General features: G+C 45.5%; 1 protein-coding gene across 1 annotated transcript in view; it reads left to right on the top strand.

The window, feature by feature from the left end:
* The window catches only part of LOC134655755 (unc-112-related protein-like), a 70074-nt gene extending 53900 nt beyond the window's left edge, over positions 1–16174 (top strand). Inside the window, exons 4-11 of the mRNA XM_063511221.1 lie at positions 59–282; positions 1959–2172; positions 4304–4491; positions 7474–7612; positions 8857–8955; positions 10189–10407; positions 13666–13902; positions 15952–16174. Coding sequence (XP_063367291.1) covers positions 59–282; positions 1959–2172; positions 4304–4491; positions 7474–7612; positions 8857–8955; positions 10189–10407; positions 13666–13902; positions 15952–16152 — 1521 coding nt within the window. The 3' untranslated portion in view covers positions 16153–16174. The remainder of the gene's footprint in view (positions 1–58; positions 283–1958; positions 2173–4303; positions 4492–7473; positions 7613–8856; positions 8956–10188; positions 10408–13665; positions 13903–15951) is intronic.
* Positions 16175–16535: the final 361 nt, after the last annotated feature.

Below are 16535 nucleotides of genomic sequence, written 5' to 3'. Positions count from 1 at the left end.
ATTAGAAAAGTTTCTGCTGTCGAAATTGTTGTACAACCATATTTGTTTCAACTTCCAGAACGGCACCCTCAGGCGCTACGGCACTCACATATACAGCACACAGAGCGACGGGTCCAGCGATGGCGGCTACTGCGGGACGCCGCCGCGCGCCGCCTCGCTCGACGCCATTGACGCCCTGGCTGACTTGTCGTTGGCTGACTCGCCTTTAGAGCCAGACAGTCAGTCAAGAGAGTCGCTGCTGACGCCTAAGACACTTGTGGAACGGGCTAGGATGAACGTTGGGTAAGGATACCTACAAGTAAAATTAACTATAGTTATATAGAGCCTTGCTTGACGCTATTGATGCCCTGGCTGACTTGTCGTTGGCTGACTCGCCTTTAGAGCCAGACAGTCAGTCTAGAGAGTCGCTGCTGACGCCTAAGACACTTGTGGAACGTGCTAGTATGAACGTTAGGTAAGAACTTTTCTCCTATAGTTTAACTAGCGCGTCACGCTCGACGCCATTGATGCCTTGGCTGACTTGTCATTGGCTGACTCGCCTTTAGAGCCCGATAGTCAGTCTAGAGAGTCGCTGCTGACGCCTAAGTCACTTGTGGAACGGGCTAGGACGAACGTTGGGTAAGGAATTAAGGATACCTACAAGTAAAATTAATTATAGTTATATAGAGCCTTGTTTGACGCTATTGACGCCCTGGCTGACTTGTCGTTGGCTGACTCGCCTTTAGAGCCAGACAGTCAGTCAAGAGAGTCGCTGCTGACGCCTAAGACACTTGTGGAACGGGCTAGGATGAACGTTGGGTAAGGATACATACAAGTAAAATTAACTATAGTTATGTAGAGCCTTGCTTGACGCTATTGACGCCCTGGCTGACTCGCCTTTAGAGCCAAACAGTCAGTCAAGAGAGTCGCTGCTGACGCCTAAGACACTTGTGGAACGGGCTAGGATGAACGTTGGGTAAGAACTTTTCTCCTATAGTTCAACAAAGCTCACCTTACTGAACGCTATAGACGCCCTGGCTGATTTGTCATTTGCTGACTCGCCTTTAGAGCCAGACAGTCAGCCTAGAGAGTCGCTGCTGCACAATACACATATTTCTTTATAAAATAAATGTTGAAGCACGTCATAGTTATGTTATTCGTCGCACTACGGATAAATGTGTCTGTACTCTGTATTCTTGCGGTTTTCCTTAGGGCAAACCAAAGTCTAATGTCAAAATCATACCTATTGTATTCGTTGTACTAAGAAATAAATAAGTAATATAAATGCCTACTGATATTATAAATGCGAAGGTAACCCTGCCAGTCTGCCTGTTACCTCTTCACGCCTTCAAATTTCATGTAAACCGCTGAACTGATTTACATACAATTTTGTTTGGGGGTAGTTTGAGGCCCAAGAAAAGACATATAGGCGGATTAGACTCTCGCGCGAGCCACGAGACGAGCCGCGAGCCGCGCCACGAGACGCGAGTGTAAGCGGTGGGCTCGCGGCTCGTCTCGTGGCTCGCAAGCTCGTCGAGCTAATATAATTTAAACACTAACGGCACGGCATAAGGTTTATAACCGAATGACAAGCCGAACGCGAGTGTAAGCGGTGGACTCGCGTCTCGTGGCGCGGCTCGCGGCTCGTCTCGTGGCTCGCGCGAGAGTCTAATCCGCCTAATAGGATAGTTTTTATCAATCAATAGGATATTTCTTCGTCTCGCAGTCGCGGGTAGAAGCTAGTTATAAAATTAGTCGAGTTTTCGACATCACACTCCTGCACATCTAGCACATGATTGGCGCGACAGTACCTCGCGGCGAGATAGACTACCCGTCCTTTTCTGTGTGAATAAAAGAGGGACGGGTATCTCACCGCGAGATACTCTCGCGCCAATCATGTGCTAGCCCCGTTGTTTTGCCAACGCATTTTTTTAATACTAGAACGAGCGCAAATATTGATTATAAATGTTCAATTCCAGCTGGCTAGACTCCTCTCTGTCCATTATGGAACAGTGCATACGGGAGTGGGACACGCTGCAGCTCCGCTTCAAGTTCTACTCGTTCTTCGACCTGACTGCGCGCGCGCAGGACGCGCCGCGCCTCAACCAGCTGTACCAGCAGGCGCGCTGGCAGATACTCAACCAGGAGGTGCACTGTACCGAGGAGGAGATGCTGCTATTCGCCGCGTTACAGGTAAAAAGTTTAGAAATATAAAAAATCTGTTTAAGAATCTATAGTTTATTTTTAGGATTCCGTACCTCAAAAGGAAAAACGGAACCCTTAGGATCACTCGTCTGTCTTGTCTGTCCGACCATGATGAAAGCAACACCGGCTTCCGACACGTCGGAAGGGAGGAACCCAAGCGATATCTTACCGTACAAATCGTTCTGGAATTTTTGCGGGGGGAAACGTGCACACAGTCGCACTTCTCACTCACTACATACAAAATCCGATCTGTAATGACACAAATACATAGAAAATGACACACGTCAAAGACAAATCTTGTACACCTCAATCTCTTTTTGTGTACGGACTAGTCATAACACGAACCGAGCTAGTTGTGTGCATGCCCAGTTGGGCATGTGCTTCGGCAGAAAGGAAATATTGCGAATGCCGACTCCCTTCCCGGTGTTGCTTGAAGTCTCTTTGAGTATTAAAAGTAAGAAAAGTACACGAGTTGCGAATTACCTATTCGCACGTGTATCGAACGTTTTACTGTACATATGGCACTTTAAAGTTTCGACATACGCACGAAAAGTGCTATTTTACGCACTAGTGCGGGAAAGTAGCCCCATATGTACTGTAATATTCATTTCGATACAGTTTAGTCAACTATAATGAAATTGACCAATCGAAAGCGCGGAGCAAGTACCAGGGCCTCATGAGTTACGAGAAGGTGTCGTTGACCAACCGGCCGGGGGTCGCGGGGCGCGGGGCGCGCGTACGAGTATGAAGGTACCGCGGCTGCTCGCGCATCTTAGCTGTATACTTTTGGTTTTTAACCGACTTCCAAATCTAAAAGGAGGAGGTTATCAATTCGGTTGTATGTTCTGTTACTCCATATCTCCGTCATTACTGGACCGATTTTGAAGAATTTTTTTTTTATTGTATGTATATGCATACAGATTGGTCCCGTTTTTGTCAAAACCCAGTTCTGATGATGGGATCCATGAGGAATCGAGGGAACTCCTCAAATATTAAAGGCATACATATAGTGATTTTTGTGTTTTTATCAACAAATCAAGCATATACATTTAAAAAAGTGACATTTTATGAAGTGGAACTGCTGATGATGATCAGAACGGAACTCTTCAACGACGCATAGTACACGTTTGACGATTTGTCCTCTTCGTTATGTTTGTTAAGCAAGTTAAGTTTTTAAGCCACATTTTTGTCAAGCTCGAGTTCTGATGATGGGATCCATGAGGAATCGAGGGAACTCCTCAAATCTTAAAGGCATGCATATAGAGATTTTTGTATTTTCATTAAAAAATTAAGCATTTTCATTAAAAACTGTCGCATTTGATGCAGTGGAACTGCTGATGATGATCATAACGGAACTCTTCAACGACGCATAGCTCGCATTTGGCGATTTATCCTTTTCGTTATGTTTCTTAAGCAAGTTAGGTTTTTAGGCACATTTATGTCAATCTCAAGTCCTGAACATGGGATCCATGAGGAATCGAGGGAACTCCTCAAATCTTAAAGGCATACGTATAGAATTTTATATATTTTCATCAGAAAATCAAGCATTTACATTACAAACCGTGGCATTTGATGAAGCGGAACTGCTGATGATGATCAGAACAGAACTCTTCAACGACGCATAGTACACGTTTTGTGATTCTGAATTTCGATTTTGACTTGGACTGGGCCCCGGACTCCGGACTCGGACCCGTACTCGGACTCGGACCCGTACTCGGACTCGGACCCGGATCCGGACACGGACCCGGACCTTGATCCGGAAAACCACTATGATACCTAAACTAAACAAACCACTATGATTACCATAAAATGTATACATATTACCAAATAAAGTATAAGCGCCGTTAAGTGGGTCCAGGCTAGTAGTTAGAGAAGTCGGTTTTTTTTCTATTAAAGATTATTTTACCTACATATATGATCCTTCTACTAGAGTATATTTTTTGTTGACTCGTAGAAAAAGTATTGTATACAATAGTGATATAATCAAGCTTTTCAATCTCGTACCTTTACTTAGGCAACTCAGCAAGCTTCGTTGCCTAAACACGGTACTCGACTGAAAAGCTCTCCATTATATCACGATTGTATAAAATACTATTTTTTTATACTTATTGTTTCTTAGCTTCAAATCGAGCTGCAGACTCTAGCCGGTGGCAGCGTGGACGCGGCCGACGGACACGCCTCCAGCGCCGCGCCCGACGACATCGACGCTGCACTCAATGAGTTGGAGACACAACTAGAGGGTGGCCCGCCGGTCAGACCGGACATCATGCAAGTCCCCGAGCTAGCTGGACATCTCAAGTACATGAGGTCAGTGGACTTAGGAACTTTATTACAGACTTGATGGACATATGTCTTAGTGTGATGGTATAGACACGCTCAAAGAACTAGAAACTCGGGAGGCGGCCCGCCTTCAGACCAAATATCATGCAGAGGTATCTGAACTCACTGGACAGTTAAAGTACAATGAGGTCAGTGGACTTAGGAACTTTATTACAGACTTGATGGACATATGTCTTAGTGTGATGGTATAGACACGCTCAAAGAACTAGAAACTCAGTTGGGAGGCGGCCCGCCTTCAGACCAAATATCATGCAGGTCCATGAACTCACTGGAAAGCTAAAGTACAATGAAGTCAGTGGACTTAGGGAACTTATTTATTAGACTTGATGGACATATGTCTTAGTGTGATGGTATAGACACGCTCAAAGAACTAGAAACTCAGTTGGGAGGCGGCCCGCCTTCAGACCAAACATCATGCAGGTCCATGAACTCACTGGACAGCTAAAGTACAATGAAGTCAGTGGACTTAGGAACTTTATTACAGACTTGATGGACATATGTCTTAGTGTGATGGTATAGACACGCTCAAAGAACTAGAAACTCGGAAGGCGGCCCGCCTTCAGACCAAACATCATGCAGGTCCATGAACTCACTGGACAGTTAAAGTACAATGAGGTCAGTGGTCTTAGGAACTTTATTACAGACTTGATGGACATATGTCTTAGTGTGATGGTATAGACACGCTCAAAGAATTAGAAACTCAGATGGGAGGCGGCCCGCCTTCAGACCAAATATCATGCAGGTCCAGAAACTCACTGGAAAGCTAAAGTACAATGAAGTCAGTGGACTTACGAACTTTATTACAGACTTGATGGACATATGTCTTAGTGCGATGGTATAGACACGCTCAAAGAACTAGAAACTCAGTTGGGAGGCGGCCCGCCTTCAGACCAAAAATCATGCAGGTCCATGAACTCACTGGAAAGCTAAAGTACAATGAAGTCAGTGGACTTAGGAACCTATCACAGACTTGATGAACATATGTCTTAGTGTGATGATAGAAACACTCAACGGAATAAATATTAAGTTGGAAGGCCTTCAGACCAAATATCATGCAGGTCCCTGAACTCACTGGACAGCTACTGTACATGAGGTCAAAGGACTTGGGGAACTTACATATGGACTTAGGGTTACCAGATGACAGGAATTTTCCTGACATGTCAGGAATTTTGGCCTTTTGTCAGGAATGGGGACGGAACACGAAAATGTCAGGAATTTTTTGAATTCATAGACTTATCGGATTTACTTATCGCTAACGCCGCCCCCCCCCCCCCCCCCCCCCGGTCGTGAAAAATATTCATGAATGTCAGGAAACAGGAAAAATATTCGGAAATCAGGAATTTTGTCAGGAAATTCTAAATTTGTATCTGGTAACCCTTGGACTGGACACCTAGTGGCTGAAGTCTAAAAATGGAAACTTGACATTATGCTCAGCGCCAACAAATAGGGGGCTTTTGTGCCGCCGTATGCCGTTCATGCACGCTCCATATCATTTATTATAAAAGTGCCTTCTCTTCTTTCCATACTTTTCTTTCAGATTAATTCACTCATCAATTCAATCATCCACTGTATCTTTTTTCTCTTATGACTTCCCGTATTTCTTTCTAAATATTAATTTTAATATATTATGTGTAAACTATTGTATTACTATATATTTTTAATAGCCATATCTTCATATACGTACATTTAATTTCATGATTTCTTCTTCCATCTGCCGTCGTGGTGCGACCAAAGCAAGTGTCACAACGAATTCTGTGTTGTTGCGTAAGACATTTTCAATTTACCACCCCGTATGTTGTCTTACTAACGCCGTTATATGTTCAATAACTGAAATACGATATTGTGTTAAAAAAAGGTAATGTCACAACAATTGTAGTCTCACTTAGTCATTATTTTTTAATGTCTGTCTTTTAGATTTATTTTAAATTTGTACATAAAACGGCTTATAGGGTATGTAACTTAGCAGCACTAAAATATATAAAAAGCCACTTGATAGATTGTATTATGTGTAGCAAATTTAACAAATGTCAGATTTCAAAATAACCATTTTAGTTTTGTTTGTATAATATTACATACCTACTAATGACAATGTTATATATTTTATTTAACATTCCATTGTATCTAATGTAGTTTGTTGTTATTGATTTGGTATTTGTTTTTAATGTAATATAATCTGTAAATATTTGTAATTTGTTTATATTTTGTTACATACAATTTAAAATTAATGTTATATTTATACGGCATTTACTTTGTTCTAGAGTAGATGTATTTACTTTTATTTTTACTATATTTATTTCTTATCAAATCTTCTGCCTATTCATAGAACTTTTTTATACATATATTATAGGATTCAATTCAATTATGATAGGACATTGGTATATTGTGTAGTTTAACAACTAAATCAAAACTGAAATAGTTATTTGTTTTACAAGGGGGCAAAGTTGTTGTTTAACCGCTCGCTAATATTGATACCCGAGGAAGCGAAAGATTCCAAAATTGAACCACGAGCGTAGCGAGTGGTTCGAAAATTGGAATCTTGAGCGTTGCGAGGATTTCAAAGCACGAGGGTTAAACGAAAATTTGCCCCCGAGTGAAACACAAAATTTTTCACCACACCAACCCCAAGCAAATATTAAATGTAAAATATCAAACAAGATCAAACCAAATCAAATTCAAATGAATGTTATTAAATATTTATCATCCAAAATCATCATTTAAAAGTCAATTCTAAAACAACTCAAAATTTGCATTTGATTACTTTGCCTCACATGGGAATTATTAACTTTGCTATCCGTTTTTGAGGTGCAAAGTAAGCCTTTCCGAGCTGGTGTGGTGAAAACCATTTTATACATCTGTTCTTGTGAAAACAGACGGAACAACGCATTTATTTAGCTGGATATTGTTATTCCTATTATTTACATAAAATATAAGTTTATGTTTAACTTGCAGACCAAAACGTTTTACCTTGAAAGCGTACAAGCGCGGCTGGGTGTCGTGTCGCGACGGCGTGTTGCGCATACACGCGTCGCGCGACGCGGCCGCGCGCGGCGACGCGCCCGGCTATAGCGGCGAGCTCAGAGGGGCCGAGGTCAGTTCCTATCAGGGATGTTGCGGATGCCGATTTTTTCCATGTATCTGTTTTGTTTTTATTTTAATATTATTATTATAGTTTTTTTATGTAATTCGACATTAAGAGACCTTATACATCTCTAAGTAATTGTATTACGTTAGTTTCATTTGGTAGTTGTAGTTGTATTTAATAATTGTTGATGTATTATTATTTTGCTTGTATGTAAATTCAATGTTGACGTGTAAAAGTGCCCTTGTGGCCTATTTGCTGAATAAATGTTGAAGTTGAAGTTGAAGTTGACATCCGCAGATGCGGATGCGGATGCGGATTTTTAGAGGCTCACATCCGCGGATGCGGATGTCAAGATAGTACCATAAAAAACGTCAAATATTACATTTTAGTAATTTTTATTTAAAAAAACCGGCCAAGGGCGAGTCGGACTCGCGTTCCAAGGGTTCCGTACATTAAGTCCCACTCACGCTTGACTGCTCATTTCTAATAGTTTTTTTTGGTTAATGACTAAATTGCCTAGCAGTCTAGCACTTACGCCGATGCTAAGACGTTCCTGTACCGACCTGTTCCACATCCGCATCCGCATTAAATCCGCATCGATTTTATGCGGATGCGGATGTTCAAATAATGCGGAAGTTCCGCGGTTGCGGATGCGGATGCAGATATTCGCAACATCCCTGGTTCCTATCTACTGTTGGACGGTTTTTGAACGCAGCTCGAGTTATACGCGCAGCCCTAGTAGCACGGTCGCATTTTTATTGTTTGTCACCATGCCTGTCACGTTCTAACAAGTATGTAAGTGCGAAAGTGACGGGCATTGTGATAGTCGATAAAAATGGAACCGTGCTGAGCCCGCAGGACTCGGAAAAACGGCCGTCATTTTGAAAACATTACCCTGTTCAGTACAACACAGACTTCTTTATACCGATGTCAACGGTTAAATATGCCCCAATGACATCCGTAGACAGTAAACGAACATTTTAGACTCGTAAATGCATCCTAAATTATGATTTGTTTCCCAAATGACGGGTTTTTTCCCAGCCTTGTATGCGAGGAAATTCTTTCGAGACCCTATCCTGTCCAATGCGCGATGACTGACGATAAACAGTGCGAACTAACTACCATTTAAGCACAACCAATGGGTATGGCAACTGTCAAAGGTTTTCATAAATGGCGCCATCATAGCTTGCCCCTTTTTACTTCTGTTAAGTGTAAATATGGAAATAATAAATGTATAATAATATATTCAGGTGACCCCAGACGCGCACCCGGCGTCAAACCGCTACAGTATTAAGCTGGAGGTGCCGTCTGAAGACGCCATGAACGAGATCTGGCTTCGGTGTGAAAACGTAAGTAGTCGTCACTGTATACAATAATAATATTGCTTTTAGATTAAAGTGTCTTAAAGGGCCTCTGCGCTGTTGGCTTCGGCCCCACGTACGCCTCCCAAAGGTCCGGGACCCCATGGTCCCGAGATATGGACAAGACATACAAATAATAATAATAATGTTGGATCTATAGCTGGTCAACAAAATCTTGTCAGTAAAAAAAGGCGCGAAATTCAAATTTTCTATGAGACGATATCCCTTCCCGCCTACATTTTTCAAATTTGCCGCCTTTTTAGTCAAGATTTGGTTGACCAAGTATATATCCCCACGCAAAAGACTGGGATTTATAGGCCCGTGATCCCAAAAAAGGAGATACAAATAATAATAATAATATATTCTTTATTGTGCACCACATGATGAAAAAGAATACAGAGAAAGAACAGACATTACATTAGGTAACAACAGGCGGTCTTATCGCTCAAAAGCGATCTCTTCCAGACAACCTTTGGGTAGCAGGAAACCAATAACTTACAACAATGAACGGGTAGTGCTGATACGAGATTACGTAGAATACTAATAGAATAGCCTCACATATCAAGAATAAATATAAAAAGATATATTGAAGAATTATTACAATCTATGGTAACAAAGTTAGGCAACTAAATTTTGTCAGTAACAATAGAATATAATAAAAATTATCTCTCTTTTTGAGCATACAAAACTTAACCTTTTCGACGCCGTGTCAAACACAAAAGCTGTCACGCTGACGCCACGTCACCGAAGTGCCAAAACTGAAATTGAACTTTATGCATATGCATAGGGGGCTGTCCATACATTACGTTGCCTGTTGCTATCTTTATTTACACTGTAAATCTGTTATTGTATTTTTCTTTGTGGTGCAATAAAGTGTATTTACTTACTTACTTACGTCTTCTATTTTTGACCCCCCCCCCCCCAAAATCATCCAAAAATCATGCTTTGAATGACCCCGTTTCCTCCTTTTTTTTTATCACTAAGACTCCGCTGTCCGTTTATCCGTTTGTCTGTCTGTCACCAGGCTGTAAATCATGACCCGTGATAGCTAGACAGTTGAAATGTTCACAGATGATGCTGCTATAATAACAAAGACTAAAAACAAAACAAAAAAATTAATGGGGCTCCCATACAACAAACGTGATTATTTTTTACGTGCGTGAGTCCGACTCGCACTTGGCCGGTTTATTTAGTTTTAATGTTTTTATACATTGTTACCAGGAAGAGCAATACGCGGAGTGGGTCGCGGCGTGCCGGCTGGGCTCGCGCGGGCGCTCGCTGGCCGACGCGGCCTTCGCCACCGAGGCCGCTAATGTGCGCGCCTTACTCCGCCTGCAGACCCCGCAGCCCGCCGCCGCACAACACAACGTGCCGCACCTGGAACAGCTGCAGCCGGAGAACTATGTCGCTCCGAGGGTGTTGAAACGACTCAAGGGGAAGGTATGTACACTTTAGTAGGCTTACTTCGCCTGCAGACCCCGCAGCCCGCCGCCGCACAACACAACGTGCCGCACCTGGAACAGCTGCAGCCGGAGAACTATGTCGCTCCGAGGGTGTTGAAACGACTCAAGGGGAAGGTATGTACACTTTAGTAGGCTAACTCCGCCTGCAGACCCCGCAGCCCGCCGCCGCACAACACAACGTGCCGCACCTGGAACAGCTGCAGCCGGAGAACTATGTCGCTCCGAGGGTGTTGAAACGACTCAAGGGGAAGGTATGTACACTTTAGTAGGCTTACTCCGCCTGCAGACCCCGCAGCCCGCCGCCGCGGCGCAACACAACGTGCCGCACCTGGAACAGCTGCAACCGGAGAACTATGTCGCTCCGAGGGTGTTGAAACGACTCAAGGGGAAGGTATGTACACTTTAGTAGGCTAACTCCGCCTGCAGACCCCGCAGCCCGCCGCCGCACAACACAACGTGCCGCACCTGGAACAGCTGCAGCCGGAGAACTATGTCGCTCCGAGGGTGTTGAAACGACTCAAGGGGAAGGTATGTACACTTTAGTAGGCTAACTCCGCCTGCAGACCCCGCAGCCCGCCGCCGCACAACACAACGTGCCGCACCTGGAACAGCTGCAGCCGGAGAACTATGTCGCTCCGAGGGTGTTGAAACGACTCAAGGGGAAGGTATGTACACTTTAGTAGGCTAACTCCGCCTGCAGACCCCGCAGCCCGCCGCCGCGCAACACAACGTGCCGCACCTGGAACAGCTGCAGCCGGAGAACTATGTCGCTCCGAGGGTGTTGAAACGACTCAAGGGGAAGGTATGTACACTTTAGTAGGCTTACTTCGCCTGCAGACCCCGCAGCCCGCCGCCGCGGCGCAACACAACGTGCCGCACCTGGAACAGCTGCAACCGGAGAACTATGTCGCTCCGAGGGTGTTGAAACGACTCAAGGGGAAGGTATGTACACTTTGATAGACGATTCGCTAAAGCGCGGACAAAGTATGTGCTTTACTCCGCCTGCAGACCCCGCAGCCCGCCGCCGCGCAACACAACGTGCCGCACCTGGAACAGCTGCAGCCGGAGAACTATGTCGCTCCGAGGGTGTTGAAACGACTCAAGGGGAAGGTATGTACACTTTAGTAGGCTTACTTCGCCTGCAGACCCCGCAGCCCGCCGCCGCACAACACAACGTGCCGCACCTGGAACAGCTGCAGCCGGAGAACTATGTCGCTCCGAGGGTGTTGAAACGACTCAAGGGGAAGGTATGTACACTTTAGTAGGCTTACTTCGCCTGCAGACCCCGCAGCCCGCCGCCGCACAACACAACGTGCCGCACCTGGAACAGCTGCAGCCGGAGAACTATGTCGCTCCAAGGGTGTTGAAACGACTCAAGGGGAAGGTATGTACACTTTAGTAGGCTTACTTCGCCTGCAGACCCCGCAGCCCGCCGCCGCGCAACACAACGTGCCGCACCTGGAACAGCTGCAGCCGGAGAACTATGTCGCTCCGAGGGTGTTGAAACGACTCAAGGGGAAGGTATGTACACTTTAGTAGGCTTACTTCGCCTGCAGACCCCGCAGCCCGCCGCCGCACAACACAACGTGCCGCACCTGGAACAGCTGCAGCCGGAGAACTATGTCGCTCCAAGGGTGTTGAAACGACTCAAGGGGAAGGTATGTACACTTTAGTAGGCTTACTTCGCCTGCAGACCCCGCAGCCCGCCGCCGCGCAACACAACGTGCCGCACCTGGAACAGCTGCAGCCGGAGAACTATGTCGCTCCGAGGGTGTTGAAACGACTCAAGGGGAAGGTATGTACACTTTAGTAGGCTTACTTCGCCTGCAGACCCCGCAGCCCGCCGCCGCGGCGCAACACAACGTGCCGCACCTGGAACAGCTGCAACCGGAGAACTATGTCGCTCCGAGGGTGTTGAAACGACTCAAGGGGAAGGTATGTACACTTTGATAGACGATTCGCTAAAGCGCGGACAAAGTATGTGCTTTACTCCGCCTGCAGACCCCGCAGCCCGCCGCCGCGCAACACAACGTGCCGCACCTGGAACAGCTGCAGCCGGAGAACTATGTCGCTCCGAGGGTGTTGAAACGACTCAAGGGGAAGGTATGTACACTTTAGTAGGCTTACTTCGCCTGCAGACCCCGCAGCCCGCCGCCGCGGCGCAACACAACGTGCCGCACCTGGAACAGCTGCAGCCGGAGAACTATGTCGCTCCGAGGGTGTTGAAACGACTCAAGGGGAAGGTATGTACACTTTAGTAGGCTTACTTCGCCTGCAGACCCCGCAGCCCGCCGCCGCACAACACAACGTGCCGCACCTGGAACAGCTGCAGCCGGAGAACTATGTCGCTCCGAGGGTGTTGAAACGACTCAAGGGGAAGGTATGTACACTTTAGTAGGCTTACTTCGCCTGCAGACCCCGCAGCCCGCCGCCGCACAACACAACGTGCCGCACCTGGAACAGCTGCAGCCGGAGAACTATGTCGCTCCGAGGGTGTTGAAGAGACTCAAGGGGAAGGTATGTACTTTAATAGGCTAACTTCGCCAAAGCGCGGACAAAGTATGTGCCTTACTTCGCCTGCAAAATTCACAACCATCTACTGTGGCGTGGCCCCCATAATGTTCCACATTTGGAGAAATGTACAGTATCCAGGGTGCGTAGCCAACGTGCTATCGTTAACGCTACGTAGCGAACGAAACGCGATTGTCACTGTCGCACTAGTGCAGAAGAGTGATAGAGAGACATGACTACGATACTCTACAGAGCGTTAACGATTGGCACGCACACGCCCTGATATGTACCTTTTATATACGAGGTATCTCTCCTGATAATTCTGTTAAACTAATACTGAGCATGATTTTATCATCTCAGTATCAAAGAAGAAGAATTAATATTTGGGTCAATCAACTATTTCTTGTTGTTATTCTGTCCCATCAGCGAGGAGACAATAGTAGCATAGATTGTTAGAAGAACTGCTGAACAATGTTCTACTAACATGCTCAGTAGATGTCCCATTATGGAAAGGTCTTATAACTACCATAAAATGCAAGTTTGGTTCATTTAAATACGAAAAACCTAGAATTTTAAGAGTGACTCAGGAGACCGTAACCATAGCAACGTGTGACAAGAAAAAGTCGATTAACCCGTTTACTATTTTTGTAATTCTCAACCAAAAAAAATTTGTTTGTTGCACAAATGACTTTCTTCTTAACAACCTTCCACAATCTTTTTCCAGTTCACCCAACGCGTCCTGGAGAGCCACGCGAACGTCAAAGACCTGCCGCTGCTCGAAGCCAAGCTCCAGTACATCAAGACCTGGCAGAACCTGCCCGACTACGGGCAGACCCTGTTCGTGGTACGGTTCATGGGCCACAGGAAAGACGAGGTCATCAGCATCGCCAACAATCGCATCATGAGGCTCGACCCAAGCACCGGAGACCATCTGAAGACCTGGCGGTATAGCACTATGAAGGTGAGACTTTATTTACATCAAGACCTGGCAGAACCTGCTTAAGGTCAGATCCTGTTCGTGGTCCGGTTCATGGGACACAGGAAGGACGAAGTCATCAGCATCGCGAATAATCGCATCATGAGGCTCGACCCGAGCACCGGAGACCATCTGGCGGTATAGTACTATGAAGGTGAGACTTTATTTACATCAAGACCTGACAGAACCTGCTTAAGGTCAGATCCTGTTCGTGGTCCGTTTCATGGGCCACAGGAAGGACGAGGTCATCAGCATCGCCAACAATCGCATCATGAGGCTCGACCCGAGCACCGGAGACCATCTGAAGACCTGGCGGTATAGCACTATGAAGGTGAGACTTTATTTACATCAAGACCTGGCAGAACCTGCTTAAGGTCAGACCCTGTTCGTGGTCCGGTTCATGGGCCACAGGAAAGACGAGGTCATCAGCATCGCCAACAATCGCATCATGAGACTCGACCCGAGCACCGGAGACCATCTGAAGACCTGGCGGTATAGTACTATGAAGGTGAGACTTTATTTACATCAAGACCTGACAGAACCTGCTTAAGGTCAGAACCTGTTCATGGTCCGCTCTATGGGACACAGGAAGGACGAAGTCATCAGCATCGCGAATAATCGCATCATGAGGCTCGACCCGAGCACCGGAGACCATCTGGCGGTATAGTACTATGAAGGTGAGACTTTATTTACATCAAGACCTGACAGAACCTGCTTAAGGTCAGATCCTGTTCGTGGTCCCGTTCATGGGGCACAGGAAAGACGAGGTCATCAGCATCGCCAACACTCGCATCATGAGGCTCGACCCGAGCACCGGAGACCATCTGAAGACCTGGCGGTATAGTACTATGAAGGTGAGACTTTATTACTTCTATATTACATCAAGACCTGACAGAACCTGCTTAAAGTCAGAGCCTGTTCGTGGTCCATGGGCCCTAGGAAGGACGAAGTCATCAGCATCGCCACAGAATAAATAAGAGTACTAAGTACAGAAGACTCACTCTCTAACAAAACGCGTCTGTTACGATCAGCACAGATATGGCCGCTAGGTGGCGACAGCGCCACGCGCGGCTTATGGCTTTCCCCAAAATTGGGGCCGAACGGATGTACCTGTAGCAAAGCGACGAAATCGCGGAGTGAGACACGCCTGGCATCGCTAATAATCGCATCATGAGGCTCGACCCGAGCACCGGAGACCATTTGAAGACCTGGCGGTATAGCACTATGAAGGTAAGACTTAGACTTTATTTACTTTTGCATTACCTAAAGATAAGCCTTCAAGGTTCTACCAAGGTGGAATCTGCTTAAGGTATACCTTACCACAGAAGACCATCTGAAGACTTGGCGATATAGCACTATGAAGGTATGATTTTCATTATTTCCTTTTGTATTCGGCTCTCCAAAGGGAAAACTTGGTCTTGTTGGTATTAGGTTCTGTTTTCTGCCGAGGTTGCAATAAAATGTGTTTTCACACCACCTATTCAGAAAAGAGCTTTTTCTTCCCTGCTAGGTGGGATCAAAGTGGCACTTTTCCTCTCTACTAGGAGGGATCAAAGTAACACTTTTCTGTTCTAGCACACTATTTTTAAATTTTTTTGCACATTATTTTTTTAGCTTAAATAATCTGTTTAAGCATCAGATTGTGTCAACACTAAGATTTTTTTATTTTCCTCATATTTGATGTGAAAAGCAGTATGTGTCACACGGTATCAAAATTATTTCGTCTTGGGCGTTAACACTTGAATTCCTCATTACGCTCAGGATCTTAATTCAGGATTCAATGTACGCCCTTGACGGAAATATATCATTTTGATCCCTTGTAACACAAACTACTATTGCAACATATACTTGTCTCAGAATGTCTAGTCTCAAGAAAAATTTACTGTTCCTTTTTGATCATTAAACCTTTAAACGCGACGCCTATCGTGTGCTGCATCAATGTGAACCTTGTCGGAATGCACGAAGGTTGATATTGGGCTGCATCAATTGACGTCTTTGGCGGTCAAAGTTTTAATAAACCTTTGCCATTCCCAGGCATGGAACGTAAACTGGGAGATAAAACACATGATGGTACAATTCGAGGAAGGCAACATCATCTTTTCGGTGCAGTCTGCCGACTGCAAGGTGGTGCACGAGTTCATCGGCGGGTACATATTCCTGTCCATGCGCTCCAAGGACGCAAACCAGACCCTCGACGAGGAACTATTCCATAAACTCACTGGGGGCTGGACGTAAACTGATATGTCTTAAAACATATAAAAACCGGCCAAGTGCGAGTCGGACTCGCGCACTGAGGGTTCCGCACCATCAACAAAAAATAGAGCAAGACAAGCAAAAAAAACGGTCACCCATCCAAGTACTGACCCCGCCCGACGTTGCTTAACTTCGGTCAAACATCACGTTTGATGTATGAGAGCCCCACTTAAATCTTTATTTTATTCTGTTTTTAGTATTTGTTGTTATAGCGGCAACAGAAATACATCATCTGTGAAAATTTCAACTGTCTAGCTATCACGGTTCGTGAGATACAGCCTGGTGACAGACGGACGGACGGACAGCGGAGTCTTAGTAATAGGGTCCCGTTTTTACCCTTTGGGTACGGAACCCTAAAAATCACA

Source organism: Cydia amplana, chromosome 17 (assembly GCF_948474715.1).
Source record: "Cydia amplana chromosome 17, ilCydAmpl1.1, whole genome shotgun sequence".
Classification (NCBI taxonomy): Eukaryota; Metazoa; Arthropoda; class Insecta; order Lepidoptera; family Tortricidae; genus Cydia; species Cydia amplana.
The sequence above is the reverse complement of the archived record's forward strand: the minus strand, read 5'-3'. Positions and strand labels throughout refer to the sequence as shown.